This window comes from Pelodiscus sinensis, chromosome 28, assembly GCF_049634645.1.
Source record: "Pelodiscus sinensis isolate JC-2024 chromosome 28, ASM4963464v1, whole genome shotgun sequence".
NCBI lineage: Eukaryota > Metazoa > Chordata > Testudines > Trionychidae > Pelodiscus > Pelodiscus sinensis.
The window spans coordinates 2,866,563-2,881,643 of NC_134738.1; the positions used below are offsets into that span (position 1 = coordinate 2,866,563).

Below are 15,081 nucleotides of genomic sequence, written 5' to 3' on the forward strand. Positions count from 1 at the left end.
TATTGCCACGGGGCTCAATCTTGCTTCAGGGCTCAGCAAACGTAGGGGCTGGATGCCATTTTCATTATGGAAGATAATAGTGGGAATGTTTGTGGGAGGATTCCGACCCCCTCAGACAGCGTGCAGCAGGCGACGTGCCTTGAAATCAGATGGGCGTATCCCGCCCGTGGTTGCTGGGAGCTTGGACCCGTGCCCATCTTTCTGCAGCTGTACATTTCACATCATTGTTACCCCTCTCTGGGATGCCTCCTGTCTGTGTCGCCTTTCCCCCTCCCCCTCCCTTCCTGCCTGGCTTTTCACCGCAGGAAAAGGAACGACTCACGTTTTTTCGTACACCTTGGTGTCGTGCTCCGGCCAGTCCACCAGACACACCATCCTGTTGACAACCTTTTCTGTCATCGCGTAGTAGCCCTGCGGGAACGCCAGCAATAAAGCCAGGAACCAAATAACGCCCACCACCACCTTGGTGGCTGTGGCTGACAACCTGGGTTGCAGTGGGTGGATAATTGCCATGTACCTACAACAGACAGGGAGAGAGAAGAGCTTTAAAAATGTCACAGTGCAAGGTGGGCAGTGAAAGACATGGGCCCTGATTCAAGGAGACTATTAAAATACTAAAGGAGCTTCTCTATGCAAGTAAAGGTAGGAGAATCTGGCAGGACAAGAAGAGCTGAGATCCATTTATTTCCCAAACGATTTCTACTAACGGGGGGTTGAACCCATGACCTGCAGGAGCTGAAGTAACATCTGTATGGACCAAGCAGCTGAAAGGAGATGCTACATACATGTTAGACATCCCTATCTACCCCACTCACCCGCCCCAGGACTACTGCATCTTGGCTTGCTTCATAGCAATTTGGCGGCATAAACTCGGTGGTTTAATTGTTAATTAAGAATTAACATTTTTTATTTCGAACGTCTCCTTGAATAGTTTTTACTACGTTGGGGAGGCTCTTGCCCACAGAGAGCTTGATTTCCCTTTCTAGTTCTAGCCAGTTTGGGATGATTTGCAGAAGTTCTTGGCATAATTTTGAGCGAGGAACCAATGTCACACCAGCAGCGAAACAGGCATGAATTGGTACAGAGGTGAAACAACCAACAGGGCACCCAGCTGACAGCTGTTTGGTGGCTTGTAAAAAGTGAGATCTTCATCCAGGTGCTGGTGGACTGGCATCCCCGGCACATCGTTATCTTTCCCATTGGTGCTAATGAGTAATTTCAGCAGAGAGACCAAGGGATGAGGCTGCAGGTACTTTAAGGGTTCCATCGGGGTAATTAATTGGAGCACCCATTAATTTCTGCCTGCGCTACACCCCTGAGAATCGGAGATGTTATCCCCATTGTATGGATCATGAACTGAAGCCCAGATATCATCCCATAGTGAGACGGAGCTGGATTTTAAAGGTATTTAGAAGGGGTGAAGGTACTCGATGACCTCTCGAGGTCCCTTCCAGTCCTATTATTCTATGATTCTATGATTCTAAGGTAACTTACATTTCTTATAGATACTGTTGTACTGCAACACTCCCTGGGGCAGAGGGGTCAGGACAGGGCATGGGGGAGTGAGATGACAGTACCTGTGAGAAATGTAAGTGTGGGAGGTTCAGGCCAGGGGACTAGGGGAGTTCGTGGCAGGGAGTGGAGGATAGTGTTCCCTGTAAGCTGAGCACATGGGCAGCTGCCCACAAGAAATTCAGATGCCACCCACCTGATTAGCAGAGTGTCCACAGCCAGCACCACGTGTGTCTACTGGTGGTGCACCTCTACACATGCCTCGGTGCATAGAACAAAATTTATTCTGCCCATGGGTAGAAAAAAAATGGAGGGAATGTTGATTGAGGTGTGGGCTGGCTCTGGGTGGGGAGTGCAGCCATGGTGCTGCCCAGTCCCCCAGGGCTGCCTGAGCACCGGGGTTGGCACTTTAGGTGCACTCTGGCCACACCACCCAGGTGGTGACGCAAGTGACTTTTGTTGCTACACCAGCAGCATGCGGAGCCCCACCCCCAGCCTCGTACCAGTGCACCAGCTTACTCGCCCCTTTGGCAGTTTGGCACCAAACTCCCATTGAAATCAATGACCGCGATGTAATGAAATACCTTTAACAAACCAGAGCTGGGTCCCACAGGAATTCTAGGGCAGAGCTGGGATTGGAGCGTACAGTCTTAGACTGTTGCCTTAACCCTTGGACAACGCTTACTCTTGGAACGCCCTGCGGTAATAGGTGTGGGGGCAACTCTCCCCGCCCTTCCAGAAGCAGCAGTTCATAGGCATGAGTTACAGACATCACGGACAACTCTGAGGCTAGGTAAGTGATAATCACCTCGTTCTCCTTGGTGGCTTCACGGAGCAAGGAGTTTGCGGGGGGTGGGTGGGGAATAGTCTACTGTCCTGCTGACTTGGCTGTTTTCCTTTTTCCTTACTACTTGTGTCATGGTGAGTATAGAATTGCATGCAATAGCTTTCCCTACACAAAATGCAGGACTATGTAGCACTTTAAAGACTAACAAGATGGTTTATTAGATGATGAGCTTTCGTGGGCCAGACCCACTTCCTCAGATCAAATAGTGGAAGAAAATAGTCACAACCATATATACCAAAGGATCCTTTGGTATATATGTATTCTTTGGTATATATGGTTGTGACTATTTTCTTCCACTATTTGATCTGAGGAAGTGGGTCTGGCCCACGAAAGCTCCTCATCTAATAAACCATCTTGTTAGTCTTTAAAGTGCTACATAGTCCTGTATTTTGTTTCAGCTACACCAGACTAACACGGCTACATTTCTATCACTTTTCCCTACATAGTGTTAATTCCTTTTCCTGACTCCCATTATTCAGTTTTTGTGAAGCCCCAACCTTGCTGCGTCTGGTACGTTAGCCACACACGAGGAAGGGCATTCATTTGTGTCTGCAGAGCTGGCCAAGCATGTGTTCATGTGAAAGATGGGGCCGTCAGAGCCGTTCCTCCTTTGTGTGTGTGAATGGCCAGGCCTCTCTCAGGAAGGGGCATGTTCTAGAATCATCACCCATACTCTTAAGCAGGTGGCAAATCCCCAGAGTTTTTGTTCCAGGACCTTGCTGATTATCAGGGTTGTTTTAGAATAAGACCAAATGGGAACAGGAACAGCTAACAGGAGAGTTTGGAGAGGGAGTTCTCCAGGTAAAAGAGGAGTAAAAACGGGACCCTTGTGGTAAGTGGCTGTCTGGAGTGTGTGTTTGTGTGGGGGGGAGTTATTTGCAGTGTGCTGAGCCTGTGTTTGTCTGTTTGGTTTGGTCTGTTTGTTTGTTTGTTTGGTCTGTTTGGTTTGTTTGAAGGAGCTTCTAAAAGGTTTGGAATCTAGAAGCCTCTGTTAATTGGCTGAGCCTCAGTCAGGGGGAGGGGCTACCAGAGCTATATAAGCCTGTGACTCAGCGACCAGGAACAGCTAACAGGAGAGTTTGGAGAGGGAGGTTAGAGGGCACTAGTGACTTCTGACCTTCTTTAAAACATAACTCTTAGAATAATCTATATTCCAGAGGTTTAAAAAGAATCCCAGTTTACACTTAAACTTATTCATTAGAAAAATGGAGACAGAAGAGTGGGGGCTATCCTGTTTATTGTGTTGAGTGTAACATGTATGATTACCTGCCCTGTGGGTGGGTGGCGTATGTGTGCACCCGTTGCAAGGAGCTCCTGACCCTCAGAGACCGAGTTCAGGCTTTGGAGGCCAGGGTGGCTGAACTGGAGGAGCTGAGGGAGGTAGAGAGCTATGTTGATGAGACTTTCCAGGACACTGTAGTACTGTCCCACCTCCAGTCTGAGAGCCCCAGTGGTCTTAAGGAGGATGAAAATCTCAAGGGAACAGAGCGTTCAATGGGAGCAGAGGGAAACCATCCCGTAGTTGGGGCCCTCCTCCCAGAGGATGTTGCGGTATCCTCTCGCACTGAGGATACCTCTGAGGGGGAGGGAATGCCAGTTAGGAAGAGGCAGGTGTTAGTAGTGGGTGATTCGATCAATAGAAACATAGATAGTTGGGTTTGTGATGACCGGGAGAACCGTATGGTCACTTGCCTGCCTGGTGCAAAGATTGCGGATCTCTCGAGGCATCTAGACAGACTTATGTGTAGTGCTGGGGAGGAGCCGGTGGTCGTGGTACATGTAGGTACCAATGACGTAGGGAAGGGTAGGAGAGATGTCCTGGAGGCCAAATTTAGGCTGCTAGGAAAGAGACTGAAATCCAGGACCTCTATAGTGGCATTCTCGGAAATGCTTCCAGTTCCACGTGCAGGGCCAGGTAGGCAGGCAGAGCTTCAGAGTCTCAATGCGCGGATGAGACGATGGTGTAGGGAAGAGGGGTTTAGATTTATTAGGAACTGGGGACACTTTTGGGAGAGGGGGAGCCTATACAGGAAGGATGGGCTCCACCTAAACCAGGGTGGAACCAGACTGCTGGCACTAAACATTAAAAAGTTCGTAGAGCAGTTTTTTTAAACTAAGAAATGGGGGAAAGCCGATTGGTGTGGAGATGCACGTAAATCGGAGGGAGACTTCTCTTAGAGGAGAATCCATTGATAGAGATTCTCTAGGCTGTAGTCAGAAAGAGAGGAGGGGAGAGGGCAAACCATGGGCCAGAGCAGACAAACAACCGCATACAAAGGAATCCAATGCATCAGGGAAGGGCAGACAAATAAGCAGTGGCAAATTTTTAAAGTGCTTGTACACAAATGCTAGGAGTCTGACTAATAAGATGGGTGAACTAGAGTAGCTCGTATTAAATGAGGAGATTGACATAATAGGCATCACTGAAACCTGGTGGAATGAGGAAAATCTGTGGGACACAATCATACCGGGATATAAAATATATAGAAAGGATAGAGCAGGCCGGGTGGGTGGCGGAGTGGCACTGTATGTGAAAGATAACGTAGAATCAAATGAAATAAAAATATTAAGTGAATCAACATGTTCCATAGAATCGCTATGGATAGTAATTCCATGCTCCAATAATAAGAAATTAGCAGTAGGGATATATTACTGACCACCTGACCAAGACAGTGATACTGACATTGAAATACTAAGGGAGATTAGAGAGTCTACCAAAATAAAGAACTCTATAATAATGGGGGATTTTAATTACCCCCATATTGACTGGATACATGTCACCTCAGGAAGAGAAGTGGAGATAAAATTTCTCAATGGCTTAAATGACTGCTTCTTGGAGCAGCTGGTGCAGGAACCCACAAGGGGAGAGGCAATTCTCGATTTAGTCCTGAGTGGAGTGCAGGGTCAGGTCCAGGATATAACCGTTACAGGACCGCTTGGGAATAGTGACCATAATATAATAACATTCAACATTCCTGTGGTGGGAAGAACACCTCAGCAGTCCAACACCCTGGCATTTAATTTCAAAAAGGGGAATTACACAAAAATGAGGAGGTTAGTTAAACAGAAATTAAAAGGCACAGTGACTAGAGCCAAATCCCTGAAAGCTGCATGGAAACTTTTTAAAGACACCATAATAGAGGCCCAACTTAAATGTATACCCCAAATTAAAAAACATAGCAAGAGACCTAAAAGAGAGTCACTGTGGCTTAACCACCATGTAAAAGAAGCAGTGAGGGACAAAAAGGTATCTTTTAAGAAGTGGAAGTCCAATCCTAGTGAGATAAATAGAAAAGAACATAAACACTGTCAAATCAAGTGTAAAAATGTAATAAGAAAAGCAAAAAAAGATTTTGAGGAACAGCTAGCCAAAAACTCAAAAAGAAATAACAAAATGTTTTTTAAGTACATTAGAAGCAGGAAGCCTGCAAAAAAATCTGTGGGTCCCCTAGATGATCGAGCTATAAAAGGAGTAATCAAGGACGATAAAGCCATTGCAGAGAAACTAAATGATTTCTGTGCTTCAGTCTTCACTGTCCTTTGCGTCTACACTGTCATGTCAACAAAGCGCCTTGCTCTGTCAACAGAACTGAATGTAGTCTAGATGCTCTTTGTTGACAGAAGCTTTGTCGTCAGTATCTGTCGACAAAACTTCTGTTGACAAAAGCCTGTAGTCTAGATGTACCCGGAGAGTATATAAGGGCCAAGGATAGCAAATGATGGAGAAGAGGAGAACAGAGAGGGTGGGGCTTCAAGGAAGGGGTGGTGTCTTGGGGGAAGAATGGGGTAGATCTTGGCTTGTTCTGACACTTAAAAAGTGATCTTGGGCATAAAAAGGTTGGAGACCACTGGTCTAGAAAGTAGCTCTCTTTTGTCACAAGTCAAATGTAAATATTTCTGTAGCTCAGTGTGGGCTTTTAAACCCTCCCAGACAAAACAAAACAAACCAAGAGATAGGCACACTCTCTATTTTCTATATTATGGACCCTGAGGTGCCTTGAATTTCTTTAGCTAATAAACAGCCTCTGGAGAAGCCGCTGTGTCTGTAGGAATTCATCAGTTGTGCAGAAGCTGATAAATGTAAAACAATAAGTTAGCCAACAACTCTCATCTTATGTCAAATGGAGGAAAGTGAAACTCTCCCTTTCCTCCTAGATGGGAAATGTTTCTGTGACGGAGTGTCTGCCCCGCAATTGGGGTTGCCACATACATTTTAAAAAATACCGAACATGGCAGGAAAAAAATTGTTTGAGCCAAAATAAACAGGAGTAAAGTTGTTGAGCAAAAAAAAAAAAAAAAAAGAAAGAGGCACTCTGCCTTTAAATCCCTAGGCTCACCGCTCCACCTCTCCTGTCAGATGCAGCAAGGGGGGGAATGTCTCAAGTGACCTTCCTTCCGAGAAAAACAGAAAATACCGGACATTTTACATGTTCGGTATTTTCTGGTTTTTTTTACCAGACACATGCCACAAATACCGGACGGTCCAGGTCAATATGGTTTGCCTGGCAACCCTACCTGCGATGGCCTAAAAAGGGGTTAAATCCAGCCTTGGCAGAGGTCTGGGGCTCTCGCAGGAGCAAGTAGCTGTGGCAGAGAGCAACCAATTAGGGCCCAGCTATATGAGGGCTCCTGCTCTCTTGCTCCAGTTGTGGAACAGGAGGGACCTGGCTGCCAGGGAAACTAGAGGCTTCCTGAAACGCAGCCGGGCTGGAGAGCTCACTCCCAGACTGCAGGGCTTGAGGTAAGGTCTGAGGGTATTTGGGCTGCAGGGAGGCAGCCAGGGCAGGAGAAGGAAGCAGGTCCCTACCCCCTGGCCAATGCTGAGGGGCCACTTCAGACTGCCGTGTGCCCCTGAGGTAAGGAGCTAGAGAATGACTGGTCACTGAGGCAAGGTGGGCATAAGGAGTTTGAGAGGTTCCCAAGGGGGGGACCCCAGAATGTGGGGGCACTGTGGCAGCACTGTACCCACAGGGAACGGTGCCATGGTGTGGCAGGGATGTGGGCCCTAATGGGAGGTGGTAGAAACACAAAGAGTCGGTAACAGACAGAGAGACACCGGCTGGCCGGGGGCGTTCCAGGGCTGAAATGAGTGAATTCCTAAGTGACCAGCAGGAGGCGCCGTGCCGGCGAGTCCCAATGTGTTACTGTTTCCAAAGGGATGTGTCTCTTGGTTACTGGTTGGAGACTCAACTTCTGCATCCCCGGCTGAGCCAGATTCTTCTCTACTCCGGGGCTACGTCTAGACTGGCAGGATTTTCCGCAAATGCTTTTCACGGAAAAGTTTTCCAGTAAAAGCATTTGCAGAAAAGAGCGTCTAGATTGGCACGGACACTTTTCCGCAAAAGCACTTTTTGCGGAAAAGTGTCCGTGCCAATCTAGACGCGGTTTTGCGCAAGAAAGCCTCAATCACCATTTTCGAGATCGGGGCTTTTTTGCACAAAACAAATCTGAGCTGTCTACACTGGCCCTTTTGCGCAAAAGGACTTTTGCCCGAATGGGAGCAGCATAGTATTTCTGCAAGAAGCACTGATTTCAGACAGTAGGAAGTCAGTGTTCTTACGGAAATTCAAGCGGCCAGTGTAGACAGCTGGCAAATTTCCCCGGAAAAGCAGCTGATTTTGCGGGAAAACTTGCCAGTCTAGACACAGCCCGGGAGTGCTGCCACGTGGCTCAGGTGGAATTGCAGCAGTTGAGCCAGGAGAGGAATCCAGTTCTTTCTAGTCAAGGCTTTGGTATTGCCTAGGACAAAGTTACCTGCTATTGTTCTGGCCATTGTGATATTTATCTGTTCTCCTTTGTTTCTGGCTTTGTTCCCTGTGGGACTGATGTGGAATAACTCAAGCTTCGAGGTTTCCCGCTCTGTATTCTGCCCGTGTTCATGCCTCACTTGCACTCCCCAGTCCTATCTGGATGCATTCTTATTACTCCCTATTATTTGTTACTCCCTATTATTTGTATCCCAGCTTCTAGGAGTCCTAGTCACGGGCCCGGGCTCCACTGTGCTACGTGCCTTGTGTAAACACCGAACAAAGACAGCTCTTGCCCCAGGGAGTTTACCCTACAGCCCTCCCCTCCCTCTCTGATGAGGACTAGATGTTCCCTTGTTCAGCATTTGTTTCCCAAAAGGGGGAGAGGTGTTGTAAGAGAGAACCAAGACGCACTCCCTGTAAAATGCCCTTTTACAGCAGAGACTGGCTCGAGCAATAACACTGGAATCCAGACGTTGGACACTCCAGCTTTGGAGGCGTATCCAGCTCTGGAGTCTGAAGGGAGGGGCCATTCTTCACCATCTGTGTAAAAAGTCAAGTTCTGATGCAAATATCTCCCACCCCCTTCCACACACACAAACTGGCTGTAGGAGTTTGCTTTGCGCCCACCGCCAATTTGCAGTAATGGCTCAAACTTTATTCCTGTATTGCTGTTGCCACAGGGCTGTAGCATTTGATTGACTGAAATGAGCTTGACCCCACTCATGCTACTATGCAACATCTGGGATGGCTTAGCACTGGCTTCCTTGGAACCCCTTTAGGGTTTGATACGGCCAGGTCCTGAGCACACCTGTTAGGGGAGGAACACCCTCAAATCTCACTGATCATAGAATCCCAGGGCTGGAAGAGGCCTCAGGAGTCAACAAGTCCAGCCCCCTGCCCAAACAGAACCAACCCCAACTCAATCATCCCAGCCAGGTCTGTGTCAAGCCGGGACTTAAAAACTTCTGGGGAGGTCTAGATGTTAGCGAGAGAATTGAGGGCAGGCAGTATCCTATAAGAGCACGCCACAGCTCTCAGAACTGAGATCCCAAGGCAAAAATCTGTGTTGATGAAAATGAATCTTTTGAAAGCCGGGCGAGGTAAAGAATCACATCGCAGAGGAGGAGTCATGGGAAGGGGGTTACACCGTAATGTGGGGCTTTTTGCAATCACAATGCAGTCTACTCTCAGCCCGACTAAGTGCTGGCCCCCTACTCCCCAAGCTGGCCGTCAGAGCCAAATCCTTCCAGCCCATCCGCTCCCAAATGCTCCGAGCTGCTGCATTTGGCGTTCAGTTGGCAGGAGTCGAGTTTTCTTTCGCAAAATTAAATTGGACGATGCCATGAAAAATCCACCCACAGCAGCAATAAATAAATTCATTAATTAAATTGAATTAAATAAAAGAGAGAGAGATTTATGTAGAAACACGCGGGAGACGCACCTCGCTAGCTATGTGCCTCTGCCCCCAGGTACCACAAAGCCTTATCACAGCTTCTCAAGTCTGAGCCTGATAAGTATCCATCTCATGTCTCTGTTGGTCGTTTGGCACCTGAATTCAAATCTAGTTCTAAAGTGGGCTTCGAAGGCAACCCTGGGGGAGAATATTGAACCATCTAATGAATCTCACCGGGAGGGAAATTTTCCACCTACACAGCAAAATTTTCTTATTTTCACCTTGTTATTCCTAGCTCTGTTTGCTGGGGCCATTCCAAAACAATTGGGCTTCCTTTTGGATGCTTTTGAATTCCTGTTGACAGTTACGATCCTCTGTCATCAGCCAGCCAAGCTAAGCTCTACATTATTCCCAGTTTTTGTTGTGGCCATTGATTCCGACAGTCTCTGTTACCTGTTCAAGACACCAGAGGCTCGATTCGTGAGAGGGTTGGACAGCCCCTCCTCAAGTTGAGAAGACCTAGCAGTACTCAGTGCCTCTGAAAATCAGGCCCATAGTAGCTCAAGGTGGGCATCTAAAATCAGTGGCCACTTCTGAAAATTTAGACCCTAGGACCCTGTTTTCAGCCACACCGGGAAGGAAGGTATTTGTTTGAGGCACCATGCACAAGATGGCCACCACCCATGTGTCCTTTCATGGCCAGGGTGATTCAGCCCTGCCCCACTCTTTATTCTCCCTCTTCTAAGCGCCTTTACCCAGAGTTCACCTGCTTGGCTCATCTAAACACCCTGAGTGGGGTCTGGGCTGACTCAGATAAAACAAATTCTAGAGAAAAATTCAAACTCAAAGACCCAACAATTTGTTCCAGGGCTTGGCTCTTTCCTCAGAGAGAAAAAGTTCCCCCAGAGCCTCTATCAGTTCTTAGGAGGCAACCTGCTCTGGGGTTGGGCTTGCTGAGTCCAAGTCCCCCATGGACTGCTTTGGCTCTTTAGAAGGAACCAGCTGCTTAAGCCTCCTGCCCTGTGCCTTGTGTTTCTGGCTGACTCATGCAGCAAGCCAGTTTCAGGCTTCAGATCTCCTGCAGGCAGCTCTTGGGCACCCTCTGCTTTCTGAGTCAGGCACCTGACTCCCTTTGACTTCTAATGTGAGTTAGGCACCTGGCTCATCTTGCCCCGGGCACTGAAAGTGGGGCACTCCAGGGCCCGGTTTGGAAAGATGGCGAGTATCTTCAGCTTCAGTATGGCCTGCAGATCCCTCACCCCTTTTGGAAAATCTTAACAAGGGAGCGGCTAGTTAATCCAGTACAGGCCCTGCTATCACAGGCGACTGCACCATTCCCTCCCCATCATCAGCTTATCAAGTGCCATCTGCCTTAAGGAAGAGATTTTTCGGAAGCCATTCAAGGGATTCCCAGTGATCTCAAACACCACTGACAGTCAATGGGACACTTCAAGAAACTTCCCGCCCTGTAGCACCTACTCCAGCGATGGGCACCGTAGGCTAGTGAGGGGGCCGCAAGCGAGGCCCTCCTTCATCTGGGGAGCTGCAAGATTGTCGTAACCAAGATGCTGTCCCAGCACAGGGCAGTTTTGCTCACTGCGCCTGCATGCCTAGAATTTGTGGGGTGTACCAATTGAACCACAGCAGCGCTGTAATTGGCTGTGACGGGAGCGCACGGCGCTCACCGTCAATGCTGTGTGCAATCAGCATGCACCTCATGTCACAGGCCTTTGCTCCACGTGCGTGTCGCGTTAGTAACGTGTTAGTGCGTGTGCGTGTTGGTAGGAAAAAAACAACATGGACAGAAACCAGCGGAATCTGGCAACCCTGGGCATGGGCAGCCATAAACAAAATGTCTCCTGGGCCACACACAGAACCCTGATTGGCTGCATTCAGTCGGTGGATGCAAACTGCCAAGAGTGTCCTGGGACTTGGGTTGCTTCATTCTGCAGTCGCCCAAAAAGAGATGCTGGGAAGGGCCAGGATTTGAGAATGGACATTTGGCATTTCCCAAGGCCTCCTTTAAGGGCTTTGGAGTTTGCCAAGAAGAACAGAGGGGCCTGCGACTTAGTTTCTTTTGAAAATTTAAGACGTGGCCCTCAAAGGGAATGTAGGCTCCTGATTTGCAGTGAAATCTGTGGGCGTTAGAAGCCTGTATGTCTTTGAAACTACCTACAGACCCTTGGCGTTCTAGTCAACATTTTGAAACTTGGGTGCTTAACAGCAGGCACTTACATGACCTGATTTTCAGAAGTATTGAGCATCTGAAGTTCTCATAGATTCCATGGCCAGAAGGGACTGTTATGAATATCTAGTTCAGGAGCATGCAATACGCACCCTGCCATTCGCTGTTCACCAGGCTTAGCCATTGATGGGCCTCCAGACTCTCTGTTTGGGTGCTCGCAGCTTCCGTTGGCCATGGGTCACCATTCATGGCCAATGGGAGATGTGAGAAGCTATGGCCCAGCATGCGGTGCTTCATGAAGCTCCCATTGGCCGAGAACAGCGAACTACAGCCAACGGGTATTGCAAGTGGCCGTACCTGCTGACACACAGGTACATAAAGGTACAATTAGCACAAATGGCTAATCCTGGCACACCGCAAACAGACAACCCACGAGCTGCTTATTGCCCACTCTTGAACTAATCTGATCTCCTCCATAATGCAGGCCGGAGGACTTCCTAAGATAATTCTTAGACTTAGGGTACGTCTAGACTACAGGCTTCTGTCGACAGAAGTTTTGTCGACAGATACTGTCGACAAAACTTCTGTCGACAAAGAGCGTCTAGACTATATTGAGTTCTGTCGACAAAGCAAGCTGCTTTGTCGACATGGTAGTGTAGACGCAAAGGACAGTTTACATTCAATAACACCTTCTGTCGACAGAAACTCTGTCGACAGAAGGTGTTATGCCTCGTAAAATGAGGTTTACCAGCGTCGACAAAACTGCTGAGTTCTGTCGACGTTATGTCGACAGAACTCAGCGGTAGTGTAGACGCAGGTATAGTTTTGTCGACAAAAGTCCACTTTTGTCGACAAAACTCTGTAGTCTAGACACACCCTTAGAGAAAAGGTTCCTGTAGTCTTTAATGGAAGAGAAGCATATTTGGCTCCTCTGAAGGCAAGGCTTTCTTCCTTTAGGTGCCTCATTGTGGATTCATTGGGAGTTCATCCAAGTATGAAAATTATGGCTTGGAGTTTGGAAACTGGGCACCTTACGCAGGGTTCAAGAGCAACGGTAAAGGATTTGATGTCTGAGGTACAGCAGCTTCATGTGTTAATAGCTGATTACAATCAAGCGTAACCGCTTTCACATCTCAAGCTGAATTTCTCGAAACGCGCTCCGGAGAGCTTTCCTCACCAGTTAAAGCCCTGTACAGCTGTGGAAGCCATCTAGGCGATGAAATAGACAAATGTCATAATGATGAAATAAAATCCAGTCAAATAGCCTAGAGATCCCTTTAATTGTCATCTATTTGTCTGACATGGGCTGCTGTAGTGCTCTGGAATAAATGTGGCAAGTCATAAGGAGACGGAAAAGGCATGTAGAGAGAGTGAGAGAGAGTGAGGCATAGGAATACTGATAAGGAAAAGCAATACAGACAGGAGGAAGGATGTTTCAGGACTTAGGCTGCTGGTCTTGAGACTGAAGAGACCCCCAGGTTCAACCCTTTGCTCTGGACAAAGACCTTAGGCTGTCAATTGGAGGGGCCTACATTAGAAAATTAGGTCCACCTAACTACTTCACTATAGGGTGTGCTCAGGGATATAATTAAGCCAACTTAAGCCTTCATATAGATAGCATTCTTCCATTCTAGAATTCTTCCATCACCCTAACTACTATCTCTCAAGAGAGGTGGATTAAGTGTGGTGACAAGGACCCCAGCGGCACACCTGTGCCACTGTAACATTTCTAGTGTAGACATATCCTTAGATGCCTAAGTCTTGTGGCATATCAATGGGACTTAGCTGGGCATTCAAGGGCCAGGTTTTCAAAGGCATTTAGGCACCTACATTGCAGATATGTGCTTAGGAGGACCTACGCTGCTGTCTTAGCACATAAGGAAGCCAAACCTGCTTAGGTGAGTTTGAAAATTCCACTAGGTGCCTTGCTGTACTTTTAGGTGCCTAAATACCTTAGGAAACCTGGCCCTTAGGCTCCTAAATGCCATTTTCAGAAGTGACTGTGTCTGTCAGGTGCTTTTTTTTTTTACCCTTAGTCTGTCTGGGCCTCATCACTCCATCAGAAAGAAAATGGAGCGATTTCTCTGCACATGGAGTTGAGAGTATAAATATAATAAAATGCTTAGGAAGTTCTCAGATACTATGGTAATGGGGGGGGGGCATGAAAAGCATTAAAGTTAGATGGAAATGACTAAACATATGATGAGAATAATTATACCACTATTTCATATTAAAATATCTTGTAATGATATAATAGCTGGATCACTGTGCAGAGAATCATTATATCATTATCATAACCACCTCTTTTTTTCCCCCCTTCTTGACATGAACATTTGACAGGAAGTACAAGGGGAAAAAAGTGATACTGCAACTTCTTCGATGCCACCATAAAGAGCATAAAACCAGGGCTGTCGACTCTTGCATTTGTGAGAGGGAAATGTATCGCGTTCTCCCACTGGTCTCTCCCTGTCCCCTCACCAGACACCCTGCCGAGTTACAGAGCAGCAGTGCTACTGAATTTAGTAGCTAGCGAGTTCATTCCTGGAGAATTGTATCCCGGAGACAGAATCCTAGAGGGCAACTCACAACTTCTAGAGAAAGGATCTCATTCTTTATTAAACTCGATAGTGTTTAATGCTACATTTCTATAGAAACCTGTTGGGGTGTGTGTGTGTGTGTGTGTGTGTCTTTTTCTGATGCGCTAACCAGCTCTTATGTATTAGGATATGTCTGCACTGTAAGCCGGGGGTGTTTTTCACACCCAGAGTAGATATACCCATGCTAGCTTTAATCCAGTGGTGGGCAACCTGCAGCCTGTGGGCCACATGTGATCTATCAGGGTTTGAGTGGTCCACACGACATTTGGTTACCGTTGCCCACGCACAGGGTTGGCAGATTCCACTGTGTAGTTTTTTCCCCTATCAGTGTCACTAAAGGGACATGCACATAAAGCAAGCGCTTGTGTAGGGAGATGCGTGCTGATCGCTCACAAGATTGATTTTATTTATGCTAAAATTCATCATGTTGCAAGTGGGCCTTAATCGAGTTGATAATTATCTTACACATTACAAAGACAGACTCCCCACCTTTTGATATTCGTAGTGACCCTGGATCAGCCACTTAATTGACTCTTACAGTAAGCAATTTCCTCCTTCCTTGTCACTCTCCCCCCACCTTCTGTTCTATGTAACTCAGTGTTTTCCAAGGCAGTGTGTCACCAGTGTGCCACAAGGCAGTCGGAGGTGTGCCGTGGAGAACAACAGAGTTCAAAATGGCCACCCTTAAAGGGGCGGCCTTTTTTTTTTTCTCAACAAAAAATTCTTGGTGTTCCTCATAAAAAAAAATTGTTTGGTGTTCCTCGGTCTCAAAATGTTTAAGAAACACTGATGTTGCT

The 15,081-nt window shown here is 47.3% G+C and overlaps 1 protein-coding gene across 1 annotated transcript in view; it reads right to left on the minus strand.

Moving 5' to 3' along the window:
- LOC102447598 (substance-P receptor) overlaps positions 1–15,081 on the minus strand; it is a 114,584-nt gene that overhangs the window by 63,471 nt on the left and 36,032 nt on the right. The window contains exon 2 of the mRNA XM_006129102.4: positions 323–517. Within this exon, the coding sequence (XP_006129164.2) occupies positions 323–517 (195 nt within the window). The remainder of the gene's footprint in view (positions 1–322; positions 518–15,081) is intronic.